The following is a 13,902-nucleotide window of genomic DNA, read 5'->3' as shown; positions in this document are numbered from 1 at the left end:
TTGGGCCCCAGGGTTCTAACCTTTTTCTGTCGCTCACTGTTCACTATGCGTTTCCTCGGACAACCAATCATTTTAATCCCCCAACCCTTGTATAGGACAGCTGGTAATCTGGTTGTTGCCTTGTGTCTCTGACAGAATTTTACTGATGAATCTCCTCCTGTGTGAACTTTGTATGGGAGATGTAATTTCTCTGTCGCTGAGAGGACAGTGAGGAAAATTCCTTCCTTACCAATACAAAATCTCTTCCAGCTGTGTATGAATAGATTTTCCTCAAGCCGTCCTCTCCCTGAAGACAATATGTCTCGTATAACAGATATTATCGGTAAGAATGTCTGAATTGGCTAGCTTCATTTTTTACCTTAACCTTTTCATTTATTTATTTTTTTTAGGGCTCTTAACCACTTAAGCCCCGGAAGATTTTACCCCCTTCCTGACCAGGGCCTATTTTGCGATTCGGCACTGCGTGACTTTAACGGACAATTGCGCGGTCGTGCGACGCTGTACCTAAACGAATTTGACGTCCTTTTTTTCCCCACAAACAGAGCTTTCTTTTGGTGGTATTTGATCACCTGTGCGATTTATTTGATCATGCGCTTTAAACAAAAAAAGAGAGTAAATTTTGCAAAAATAACTATTTTTCTAATTTTTTATATGAAATTCCCCCCCAAAAAAATGTAAAAGTCAAAATTTTTTAACATTTTCGGCCAATTTGTTTTATGCTGCATATGTTTGGTAAAAAAAAATCGCAAAAAGCGTATTTTTATTGGTTTGCGCAAAAGTTATCGCGTTTACTAACAAAAGGAAAGATTTTTGTCATTTTTGTTGCTTTTTTTTAACACGTATTGGCGGTGATCTGTGATTTTTTTTTTTTTTGCGGTACTGCGACATTGCGGCGGACAGATCGGACACTTGACTGACATTTTTGACACTTTTGGGGTTACCAGTGACATTACTGCAGTAATCAGTGCTATACATATGCACTGTTACTGTAAAATTACACTGGCAGTGAAGGGGTTAACTTTTTTTGAGAGGGAGGGGTTATGTGTGTCCCTAGGGGCGTGATTCTAACTGTGATTGGCTGTGGCTTGAGGTGTAGGAACAGTGATCAACGGTCCTACATAGTAGAACCGTATGATCACCATTCTTACACAGGGGAGAAAGACAGACGGCTTTGTTTACATTAGCCGCCTGCCTTTCTCCCTCTGCACCGACGATCGCCGAGTGACCGGCGGACATCGGGTCTGCCGGTCACACGTGCGGGGGGGTCCGTGCCTCCGGCGGTGCGCGCTTGCTCCCCAGAGCCTCACAGGCTAGTGACGTACCCATACGTCACTTTGCCTGTGAGGGGCTGACTGCCGCAGTATATGTACTTGCGGCGGTCGGCAAGTGGTTAATAAAGAAAAAAGAAAAAAAGTGTTTTATGCTTTGGTCCCCTTTCACACTTTTGCGACTTGTCCTGTGACTTGGGAATGCACAGTTGCATGACGAGTCGTACCCCATTATTTCCAATGAGTACCGTTCATATCTGTGCGACTTCAAAGTAGTCCCTGCACTACTTTGGTCCGACTTTGATGCAACTTGAAGATTACACAGGAATTGCTTCAAGTCGCACCACTTTCAGGTTGCACAAGTGTGAAAGGGGCCTAAAGGTTCATCCCACCACCCCCCTGCCAAACCTCATGCAGGCACTCTGCATTGCATGGTTTTCTTCCCCACCACCTTTTTTTTTTATTTCATTAACTGCCTTTGCAGAGCGGTGCTGCGGTGACATGAAGTGCCATCCAACAGCTCTGCATTTTTCCCCACACCATACATCCCACCAGCATTGTGGTGCTATTTTTAATCCAAAAAGTGATATTAAAAGTATTGAATAAGTTCTGAGGTGTCCATAAAAGGGGGGGGGGGGTACCTACGTCCTAGTCTGTATATGGAGAGGGAAAAAAAAAAGATTTGAGGCTATTGGACTTTGATGGTACCATAAACACTCATTGTACACTGAAAATATCAATAAAATACAAATTTATTACCTTGCCATAAAATCATGAAAAAGATACTTACAAGTGAAAAATGAGAAAGCACAGGTATACATGAACATTTAATTTGTTAAAATACACCACATTGAGAGATTTGTATTGATACCACAAATGGATTACTGAAGAGCTCCCAAGTGGATTATGCCCGACATGTTTCGCGGATTGCGTCCGCTTCTTCAGGGGCTTTTTGATAGCTTTTATTGCGTAAAGGACTCAATTCTGTATCTAATTTTAAGGATGAGAACAAGAATGAATAAATATAGGAGGCAGTACACACTGGACACCCTGTGCGGTGAGGTGGGATGTTGCTCTTAATTTGCCTGGCTTTGTACTCTGAGTCCCTAACAGGACACTACAATAGGCTTTCTGCTCCTTCTGGTTCCAAGGATATAGGATTGAGAAAATCCACGGTGGTTGGTACACCTCCCCATATGTGACCAGTGAGGATCTAACTCATCATTGCCTATGACAGGGCCGTAACTACAGGGGTTGCAGGGGTTGCAATCGCTACCGGGCCCCATGCTCCAGGGGGCCCGGTAGCAAACCAGTGGGTGAACTTCTAGGATCTCAAAGGTCACACTTGCGACCGGGCCCTGGCATTTCACCACTGTGGGGAGGCCCCAAGATTGCAGGAAGGGGGCCCACTGCAGAACTTGTGAAAGGATCCTAATGCGGGACCATAATAAAAGGCCATGCAATGAGAGTAAAGAGCCCCAGGATTAGTGGGAAGAGCCCCGGGCTTGAAGGGAAGGGCCCCGGCCAGGGGTCTGGGGGGCCCTTCATGGTTTCTTGCATCAGGGCCCTGAAGGTTCTAGTTACGCCTCTGGCCTATGATATATATATTCAGAGACTTCCCTGGTACTCTGTAACACAATTAGCCTTATTTTTCGTGTGGGGGCTTATCTTGCCTCCAATATGAAATTTTTTCCCCACCATTGACATTGGTCCACCTTAGAGGGCTCCCGACGCCTGCACAAAAGTGTGGTCCTCCTGCCTGCCTTATCTTCAGCATCTATCTGGTCTTTGTAGTGCCCTGACGAAGCTATAATTGTGAAACGCGTTGGTTTTTCAGGGACCGCTAAATTGCACATACATTGAGATCCGTTGGTGTGGTATATTGTATCCATCACAAGCACGTAGTAATCACGGATCCATGTATTTTAATATGTCTGTTATTTTGTTATGTTATTTTTGTCTTTTTTAACCATATAGCAATAAAGTTGTATATGTTTTTTACATAGCGGTGTTGTGATTGCATCCCTCCAACCATACACATGCCGATATAGTCCCGCTTTTCTGGAGCTCTCTTGGTCTTTGTGTTTCTTTTTTTTGTTGTAATGAATAAATATGCATACAATACTTTTCAATGCAGAAAAAAAATTACAATACATAATATGATAAATATCATAATAAGGATACATTTCCCAATTAGAGCATGGTCCCTGCATAGGCCTTACCCAGGACAGGGCAGGATACAACGCAAATGCTGGCAGGCAAACATCAAAAATGTTAACTAATATTAAAGTATTGTTTTTTTGGGGGTTTTTTGTTTAAAAGTAACACGTTATACTTACTTGCTCTATGTAGTGGTTTTACACAGAGGAGCCCAGATCCTCCTCTTCTTGGGTCCCCCGCCAGAGCTCCTGGCCCCTCCCTCCTGCCCCCACAGCAAGCAGCTTGCTAAGGGAGCACCCGAACCGAGCCGCAGCTCTGTGTGTCCATTCAGACCAGAAGCTGCAGCTTGACCACGCCCCCCATCTCTCTCCTCATTGGCTCACTGACTTTGACAGCAGCTGGCACCTCAGCCAATGAGGAGGGAGAATCTCCAGACAGCCAAGGCTCTTGTACAACATTGTTGGATCAAGATTGGGTTCAGGTAAGTATTAGGGGGGTTGAGGGGGGCTGCTGGACATATAAGGTTTTTTTAATCTTAAGGTATAGAATGCAAGATAAAAAAAAATATATATATAAAAAAAAAAACATTCTGCCTTTAGAACCACTTTAACCCTTTCACGCCCGCATCCCACAAATATGCGGCCCCACTGCACTGGACTTTTTTGCCATGGGGCCGGTTATTTGCGTACCTCCCTTTATGCTGGGAGTGTGCCATACGGAGTACTCCCAGCACAGAGGCCGGGGTCTCACCATGAGCCCCGGGCCCCTTACTAACGATCAGGACCCGGAACTCGAGATTCCGGGTCACCTGATAGCCTCTGATTGGCTATCACAGTGATCAGTCACTGTGAAGCCCACCCCTGTGTTTTCTTTTTCTGGAATGAAGGATAGAGATACGTGGTATCTATCTCTGTACTTGCACAAAAAATAAGTGTGTTAAAAAAAATAAATAAAAATAAATGAAAAATAAAAAAAAAAATACCTAGATCAAGGTTTGATCTAGGTCAGTGAAAGGGTTAGTGATTATGTCAGGGTCAGAACTATTTTTTTTAATATAAATATATAAATAAATATATATATATATATATATATATATATATATATATATATATATATATATATAAAAAAATTAGTGTCAGTGTGTTTAAGGTAGGATAAAAAAAAAGCAAAATGCGCACTATTGTTTTTGGGCTGTACTACGGGTTCAAACAACAACTAAGGTCCACATATGTGGTATCGCTGTGATCGTCAGGAGCAGAAGAATTTATTTTGGGTTGTTCTTTGGTGGTAGGTTATGGCCGTACCAAGAAATATACAGCTAAATAAAAAAAAAAAAAAAATATATATATATATATATATATATATATATATATATATATATATATTAAAATATATATATTAATATATATATATATATATATATATATATATATATATATTATTTTTTTTTACTCTTTTGGGCCAGTTTTCCTTTAATAATAATATTAATAATTATAATAATATTTTAATATACTTTAATATTTTTTATTAATAAAATATTAATTTAAAAAAAAGGAGATATCCATTACAATTTACCACCAAATGTGTCCTGAAAAAAACAAGGTATAATGTATCTGGATGCGTAAAGTAGCTGTGATATGTACAGTTTTACTAACACATGTCACGGTCACAAAACTGGGCTCAGGCATTTAGATTTGTTTTACCCTTAGGGGTGAAGAGGTTAAACTAGCATTAGCAAATAGGAAAGTAAAAACTTTTTTTCACATTTTATTTTACATTCTTTTCATGTCGTACATCTAGCGATCTTTATGGTCAGTTTTCTTCTTTTATCTGGAGGCGCTGTCTCAGCTGCATGCCTGAGTCAAGGGCAGATGGATTCCAGGAAGTAAATACTATATCAGCCTTTCTCAACCTTTTTAACACAGAGGAACCTTTGAAATAACTTTCCATTATGAGCATACCCCTGCTAAAAATTACTACTACTGCACACACGCTAACACACAACACATATATCCAATGCCTAATAAAATTTGCACGGTTAGCATGATACCACCCTGAAAGCTGCCACAGGCCCCTTACATTTTGTTGCTGGTGGGCACTCCTGCTGCCAAGTGGGAGCCTCCCTGAAGTCCTGGTGATGCCGGATGATGATCTTGCTTGGATGAACAAGGCCTAATGCAGAATACCGGCTATGAAGCTTTCAATAACCCTTCAGTATTTGTGCAGCAGTTTTTGTCCCTAATAGCGAGCTCTGATGTTCTCCCTGCTGTCGCTCCGGTACAGAACTCATCTGTTTTATTTTTACGCCTTGGATAAGAGCTGTGTAAAAGGTCGCCTGCTAGCAGTGTGACCAGCTCTGCTTTAGTCAAATTACACAGCTAAAACCTCTGTCTTCAACATGTGGTACCCATTTCCCTGGCCTTTCGCCTCCGTCTAACCTCTGCCGGTAACCCTCTGCCTTGCTGATTACTTTTTGGCAATTTTTCAGAATCCTTTCTGTCTCTGATTGCACAGAATAAAAAATAGAAATGACTGAGGCTCACGGGGCTTTTAACTGTTTCCTGAAAGAAGAAAGCACATTTTTGGTTGTGCTGTGCTCTGATCAGCAGATCTTGGTGCACAGGTGACCATTTTCGGGTTTAAGGTATGAAATATCTTAAAGATAGAACAATTTTTTTTCTCCTGATGTTCAGGAATTCGGTATGGAATGCTGGACCAATGGAACTACAAAATAACCGTAGGTGGAATTCTTCTTTGATGTCCAACTCCAGGATTTACAAATAACTACCCTTGCAGTGTCTCACCCCCCCCCCCCCCCCCCCCAGAACTGCTAGGATTAATATTCATTAGGTCTAAGGGGTAAAGCCTAGTACACATGGGCCGAATGTGGACCGGTTCAATAGAACCTGGCTGACATTCAGCCCGTGTGTATGGCGGTCAGTCCAACAAAAGCCGGCCATTCGGCTGGCTCCCAATCAGCGCTCCCAGCCATTGGCAGCAGCACTGACCTGAGTGTTCTGCCCCCCGCCCCCTCCCTCGCCCCCCCCTTTGCCCCCTCCCTCGCCCCCCCCCCCTTTGCCCCCTCCCTCGCCCTCTCCCTCGCCCTCTCCCTCGCCCTCTCCCTCGCCCTCTCCCTCGCCCTCTCCCTCGCCCTCTCCCTCGCCCTCGCCCTCTCCCTCGCCCTCTCCCTCGCCCTCTCCCTCGCCCCCTCCCTCGCCCTCTCCCTCTCCCTCGCCCCCTCCCTCTCCCTCGCCCCCTCCCTCCTCACCCGCCCCTCAAGCCCCCTCCCCCCCGCCCACTCCCCCCTCACCCACCCCCTCCCCCCTCACCCACCCCCTCCCCCCTCAACCGCCCTCTCCCCCCCCCACCGCCCTCTCCCCCACCACCGCCCTCTCCCCCTCAACCGCCCTCCCCCCCCTCCCCCCTCAACCACCCTCTCCCTCCTCCCCCCTGCTTTGTCTCTAGAATACAGCGCGTCCCCGATCTCGGTAAAGAGCGGCTCCTCTACCCTTGTGATCAGCTGTCTCCAATCACAGCTGATCACATGTAAACAATGAAAATGCCAGTTATCGGCATTCCTCTCACTCTGACAGAGTGGGAGGAGAAGGAGAGCCAATCAGTGGCATCTCCTCACAGGTGTTCTGTACAGATAATCAGGGCACTGATCATCAGTGCAGCCCACACAGTGCCCAGCAGTGATGCCTGTCGGTGCTGCCTTTCAGTGCCTGCTCATCAGTATCACCCATCAGTGCTGCATATTGGTGCCACCTCTTCAGTGCTCATCATTGCAACCTCATCAGCGCACATTAGTGGGGGGGGGGGGGGACTACTTTTTTTTCCCCACATTTTCAAGCTCTTTTTTTAGTTTTTTTTTTTTTTTTTTTTTTGGGTGGGCAAAAAATAATAAACTCAGTAGTAATTAAAAACAACCAAAAGAAAGCTCTGTTAAAAAAAAAATAACAATTTGATTTGGGTACAGTGTTGCACGACCGCGCAGTTTTCAAAGTGCGACAGAGCTGAAAATTGGCCTGGTCAGTAAGGGGGTGAAAAGTGCTCAGTATTAAAGCAGCAACCTATCTTTTTTATTTTTTTTTCAATATGAGATTTGCGTGCAAAACAAACCGGACGATCATTAGCCCGATAATCTTATCGTGTGTACCTACATGCATTAGCCCTCTAAAAATTGACGAAGCCAATATGGATGCTTCCTCTCCATTCCAATCTAGTACTGAGCAACCTTACCACTGGGGCCCTTGGGATGAGGTGTGCCTTCAGGTATGCAAATATTGACTTTCCTAAGGGCTTATTCACACCCGCCTGATTGGGCTGCCATTGGTCAGCATTGCCTAATACATAGACACAGCAATGTGTCCTATGCCCTATTGTTTCAGTTCACATTATCCTAAAGATGATCTTTTAAGTTTGATTTTAATATCATTTTTATTATATAATTTGCCTAAGCCATGTTTTCACGAATCAAAAAAAAAATCACGTCGTCTTCTCTCTCGGCTTTGCCTGTAAACCAAGGAGCCGGGCATGGTTCTGGCACTCTGCATGCAATTATTTTGTAGCCTTAGGGAAGAACTGAGAGACGTTATCTGTGAACTGCTGCTTGCCTCCGACTTTTTTTTTTTTTTTTCCCTCTTCCATAAAATGGTACAGTTCTTATTTAACGCGGATTTACTGGTTTTGAGCCATCTGTAAAAAAAAAATGGCAGTTTGGCTAATAGGTTTTTACCTCGGCATCGCAAGTTTAATGAAAACCAGAACCATGCTACACTGGAGTAGGGAAAGTTCAAAGATTTGGCGGCGATTCTTATTGTGAAGGTGCGTTCTATAAATGAGACTTTCGGCCTACCTGGAGATCTTAATAGCTGATGTTGAACATTTGTGACATTTAACAAATTTGTTTAGGTTAAAGAGAAATGGGTATTCAGAGAAAATGGCGTGTTTAAAGTGAGTTTAGATTGTAAGCTCTAACAAGCAGGGCCCTCTGATTCCTTTTGTTCCAAATTGTATTGTAACTGTAATGTCTGCCTTCATTTTGTTAAGCACTGCGCAAACTGTTGGCGCTATATAAATCCTGTATAATAATATTTTGAATTGTTGCAATGTGCACATTTTTATGTGCAATATTAAAAATTATTTTCATAGACTATTGTTTTCAATGTTCCCTAGAACGCACATTGATGTTAAAAAAAAAAAAAAATGCCTGTCAATGAAAAAACTGTTAAACTTGTCATTCATAGCCATTATTTTCTCTCAAAACACTAACCGAAGCTTGCTGCAATAATCTTTTATTGTAATTTACATGCAAAAACACTACAGGACTCTCTTGCTGATAGATCTGTTATTTTCCATTTCCAATGACAGCACTTTTCATTTTGCAGTGAAAATACACAGGTGTGTTGTCAGCTTGTGGACTAGGTCATCTGCAGGGTGGATAAAAATCAATGATTTATTTAAAAAAAAAAAAATAAAAAAGAATCAGATTTTTCTAATTTAAATCAGATTTTTCTAATTTAAATCAGATTTTTCTAATTTAAATCAGATTTTTCTAATTTAAATCAGATTTTTCTAATTTAAATCAGATTTTCTAATTTAAATCAGATTTTTCTAATTTAAATCAGATTTTTCTAATTTAAATCAGATTTTTCTAATTTAAATCAGATTTTTCTAATTTAAATCAGATTTTTCTAATTTTTATCAGATTTTTCTAATTTTTATCAGATTTTTCTAATTTTTATCAGATTTTTCTAATTTTTATCAGATTTATTTTAATAAAAAAAAAATGCTTTTGGAGTAAAAATCTATCTAAAGATAGTTTTCTATTTAAGATACATCATTTAGTTTAGTTTATTCAGCATAAAATGGAGCTTAGTTATGTAGCGTGAGGCTGTATTTTCTGTAATATTTACTTTTTTTTTTTTGGTAAACTCATTTAATGAATCCAAGCTCTGCAAGCTGAATAAATAAATAAAAATGACATAAATCTTCCCCTAGTTTGTAGACGTGATAAAATAAATAATATGCACTGCATTGATGCATTCACACAATTTCACAGTAACCATGAGAATTTCACAGTAACCATGAGATAAAACAAAGTTCAGGAATATTCCTTTATCCCATTGTTTTGCAAATCTATGTACACTACAAACTGTATGATTGAATCGGTTCCGATATCGCTGTTTTACTAACCTGACCGCTTATTATTGTAAATAGGAAACCTTCATTTTTTTGTTTGCAAATATTAAAGATTCTAACTTACCAGCAAGAATCCTTTTTACATTAAGTGCCGGTTCACACTAGGGTGACCTGTGAGGCGACCTGGTCGCCTCACAGGTCGCCTCCCATAGGGAAGCTACGGACCCGTTCTAATAGGAGCGACACAAGTCGCTCCGACCTAAAAAAAGGGTCCGGAGCTTCTTTGGGGCGACCAGGAGGCGACCGCCATAGACTTCAATGTTATGAAGTCCGTGGCGGCCGCTCCGAGGTCGCGGCGCGCTGCTCGCACCGCGACCTCGGAGGTCGCCACCTACAGTAGCGTCGCAGTAGTGTGAACCGGCGCTTAAAGAGCACCTGTCATTTCAGATCCATCATGGCAGCGCCTGTTAGCGGCCGTCCACTCACCTGCAGCGCCTGTTAGCGGGCGTTCACTCACCTGCTGCCGCCATGTCCCTCACCTTGTTGTCACTGCCGCATCACCAGCTATCCCATTAAAGTGAATTGGACTGTCGGTGAGTCAACAGCGGGTCAGAGGAGGAGCCGCTGCGGGACAGAGATGACAGTTGCTCTATAGGAGATCGGATGAAAATGGGCTGCCTGTCTGTTTTCATCCAATGCGATCCTCCAGACCAGTGGTTCTCAAATCCGGTCCTCGGGACCCACCAACAGGCCAGGTTTGCAAGATAACTAAATTACATCACAGGTGATCTCATTTGCTTCTCAGTGATTGCAGTATTCTAGTCTGCATCCCCCAAGGTAATACTTAAAATCTGGCCTGTTAGTGGGTCCCGAGGACCGGATTTGAGAACCACTGCTCCAGACGGATGGAAAATAGGGTCTCCCTCTGTCCAGATTTCACTGACAGGATCAGATAGCAGCGGGTCTCAGCGGACATGTCACCACTGACATTCGCTGCCCCATAGAGGTATATGGAGCATCCGATCAGGTCTGCCTGAAAAACTGACCTGTTTGGAAAGGCCTGTGTGAAAGGGGCCTAAGTGTTTTTTTGATAAACAGTTTTGCTAATATTATATACATAATATTATTATTATTATAATCAAAGTGGTAGTATACTCATTTTTGTGACTTTTACCTACAGGTAAGCCTATAATAAGGCTTACCTGTAAGTACAATTAATATCTCCTAAACCTGCACGGTTTAGGAGATATTTGCCCTGCGTGCAGCCACTGACGCTAGCGGCGCATGCGCTCTGAAGGTCTGGCGGACCTTCAGAGTTCCATGCCGGGCACTTGCCGGAAAATTACTCCCACGCGCATGCACGGGAGTGACGTTGTCGCGGCTCTGGCCACTCACAGCGCCGGAGCCACCTAAACTCGGAAGAGACGCCGAGGGAGCATGTCGGCTCCCACAGCGGTGTCCGAGGGTCCATGTCGGGGCTTCGTTTTAAGGTAAGTATTTCATAATGAGCTAGTATACGATGCATAGTAGCTCATTATGCCTTTGTCTTGCAGGGTTTGTTTTTTTCAGTATACAACCGCCTTATTATTATTATTATTATTATTATTATTATTATTATTTACATAATATTATTATTATATACATAATATTATGACATAAACAATTTCATCTCAACGGTCCCTGCTCTCAGAAAATAGATGAAACGTTTGGGGGTTTTAACTAATCATAATGCCTAAAATATTGACATGTAAAAGAAAAAGGCTCTGATTAAAAAGGTTGAAGGGTCGAGGGAAAGTGGAGAGATGACTGGCTGGGATCGAGTCCAGAAAAAGGTTAACATTTAAAAGCTTGTGTAACACTTTGGTGTTAAACCTCATGGCATTAGGCAGGCCTGGGAATTCTGGGAGTTGTAGTTCATTTGCTTAAGAGCCATGAATAAACCTGGCTATATTCTGTGCTTTTCATGTGCTTACACTTCTTTTTCTTTTTTTTGTTTCAGAAAATATTCAATTCATTTGTATATACAGAGAAAATTTCCAATGGTGAAAGTGAAGTCCAGCAAGTAAGTGACATTGAAAATTCTCCTATCTCTCTGGATTGGCTTACACAGTAATGTCATTGACAATGATTATGTCATTTGCTCATCAAACGTTGGTGTTCCTTGCTTTAGCATTAGCAAATCTGGCACTTAGCAGGGATCCTCAAACTACGGCCCTCCAGCTGTTGCGGAACTACACATCCCATGAGGCATTGTAAAACTCTGACATTCACAGACATGACTAGGCATGATGGAAATTGTAGTTCCTGAATAACTGGAGGGCCATAGTTTGAAGACCCCTAATATATATGGATGTTTATTGTGGTTACCTATTGTACGGTCACCTCTTTTCCTTCCTGAAAGCATTTAAACTTATTCTTTAACCCCTTCCCGTCTACACTTCGCAAATCTGCGGCCTCATGGAAGAGGGGCTTCATCCGTGAGACGAGACTGCATTTATGCGTGTCTCTTTGTGCGTGGAGTGTGTCACACATTGACCAGACTCTCACCAACGATCGGGACCTGGGACTTCTGGTTCCTGGTCACCTGATTGCTGTGATAGCCAATCAGAGGCTGTATCAGTCACTGTATAGCCCACCCTTGTGTTTTCTTCCTCCTGTGAATGGAGAGAAGGATACATTGTGTAAAGACAAGATACATTATATACAGGTGCATCTCATACAATTAGAATATCATCAAAAAGTTAATTTATTTCAGTAATTCAATTCAAAAAGTGAAACTCATATATTTTATCTAGATATGTTATGGCACTTTTCCACTGCAAGTACCGTCTCGGCTCTACTCGGCCCTGCTTGGCCCATGGTACGGTGTTGGAACGGTTCGGTACGGTATGGTTTGCTTTTCCACTAAAGTAGTACTAAAGTTAAGTGGGTGGGATAACACCGGGGTGGGTGGGATTCTCTGACCAATCAGTGGCTAGTAGTGACTGCATGCAAAGGATTGTGGGATATGGTACCGGGTATGGTACCTCTTGGAACCACAATCGAGGTGGTACTGTTTTTGAGAGCCATACCGTTCGGTTCCATGCAGTGGAAAAGCGCCGCCGTACCGTACCGAACCGTTCCTACACCGTACCAGCAGTGGAAAAGCACAAAAGCCAGCCGAACCGTTTGGTTCCATGCAGTGGAAAAGCGCCATTACACACAGAGTGATAAATTATAGGCATTTCTTTCTTTGATTTTGATGATTATGGCTAGGGATGCACCGATCCGATATTAGGATTGAATATCAGTGCCGATACTGCCAAAATAGCTGGATCGGGGGATCGGTAAAATTAACCGATCCATGAGCCGATCCGGTTTTGCTAAGTCCCAGCTCAGCTGTCCCTTACTTGCACGGAGCCGCTACTTCCTGTATAGGTCCGGCTCACAGGTGGAGTGATATCAGATGCAGTCCGCCTGTGAATGGAGGAGCCATACACATGAAGCAGTGGCTTTGCTCTGTACTGCAGCCGCATGCATATTGTGTATGTGTGTAGTTCCGGATCGGTATCGGCAGATACACAAAGCCAGGGTATCGGTATCAGGACTAGAAAAGTCAGATCGGTGCATCCCTAATTATGGCTTACAGGTAGTGAAAACCCAAAATTCAGCATCTCAGAAAACTTTGAATATTATAGCAGACCAATAAAGAAAGGTTTTAATACAGAAATGTTGGCTTACTGAAAAGTATGTCCATGTACAGTACAGTATGCACTCAATACTTGGTCGGGGCTCCTTTTGCATGAATTACTGCATCAATGCAGTGTGGCATGGAGGCGATCAGCCTGTGGCACCACTAAGGTGTTATGGAAGCCCAGGTTGCTTTATTAGCAACCTTCAGCTCATCTGCATTGTTGGGTCTGGTGTCTCTCATCTTGACAATACCCCACAAATTCTCTGTGGGTTTAGGTCAGGCGAGTTTGTTGGCCAATCAAGCACAGTGATACCATGATCATGTGACCAGGAATTGGTAGTTTTGGCAGTGTGGGAAGGTGCCAAGTCCTGCTGGAAAATGAAATCCGCATCTCCATAAAGCTGGTCAGCGGAGGGAAGCACTAAGTGCTCTAGAATTTCCTGCTAGAGCTGCACTGACTTTGGACTTGATAAAACTCAGTGGACCAACACCAGCAGATGACATGGCTCCCCAAATCGTCTCTGACTGTGGAAACTTCACATTCGACCTCATACAACTTGGATTCTGTGCCTCTCCACTCTTCCTCCAGACTCTGCAAAATTTTTCAGTCAGTGATGATTTGGGGAGCCGTGTCATCTGCTGGTGTACAGTGCAATC

The 13,902-nt window shown here is 42.9% G+C and overlaps 1 protein-coding gene across 1 annotated transcript in view; it reads left to right on the top strand.

The window, feature by feature from the left end:
• Positions 1–13,902, top strand: part of CACHD1 (cache domain containing 1) — a gene marked incomplete at its 5' end in the record, with an annotated part of 252,596 nt that overhangs the window by 92,232 nt on the left and 146,462 nt on the right. The window contains one exon of the mRNA XM_082265153.1: positions 11,572–11,634. Coding sequence (XP_082121279.1) covers positions 11,572–11,634 — 63 coding nt within the window. The remainder of the gene's footprint in view (positions 1–11,571; positions 11,635–13,902) is intronic.

This window comes from Pelophylax lessonae (genome assembly GCF_965119305.1).
Source record: "Pelophylax lessonae genome assembly, chromosome: 8".
Lineage (NCBI taxonomy): Eukaryota > Metazoa > Chordata > Amphibia > Anura > Ranidae > Pelophylax > Pelophylax lessonae.
Note: the sequence above shows the minus strand (reverse complement) of the source record. Positions and strands in the feature narration are given on the sequence as shown.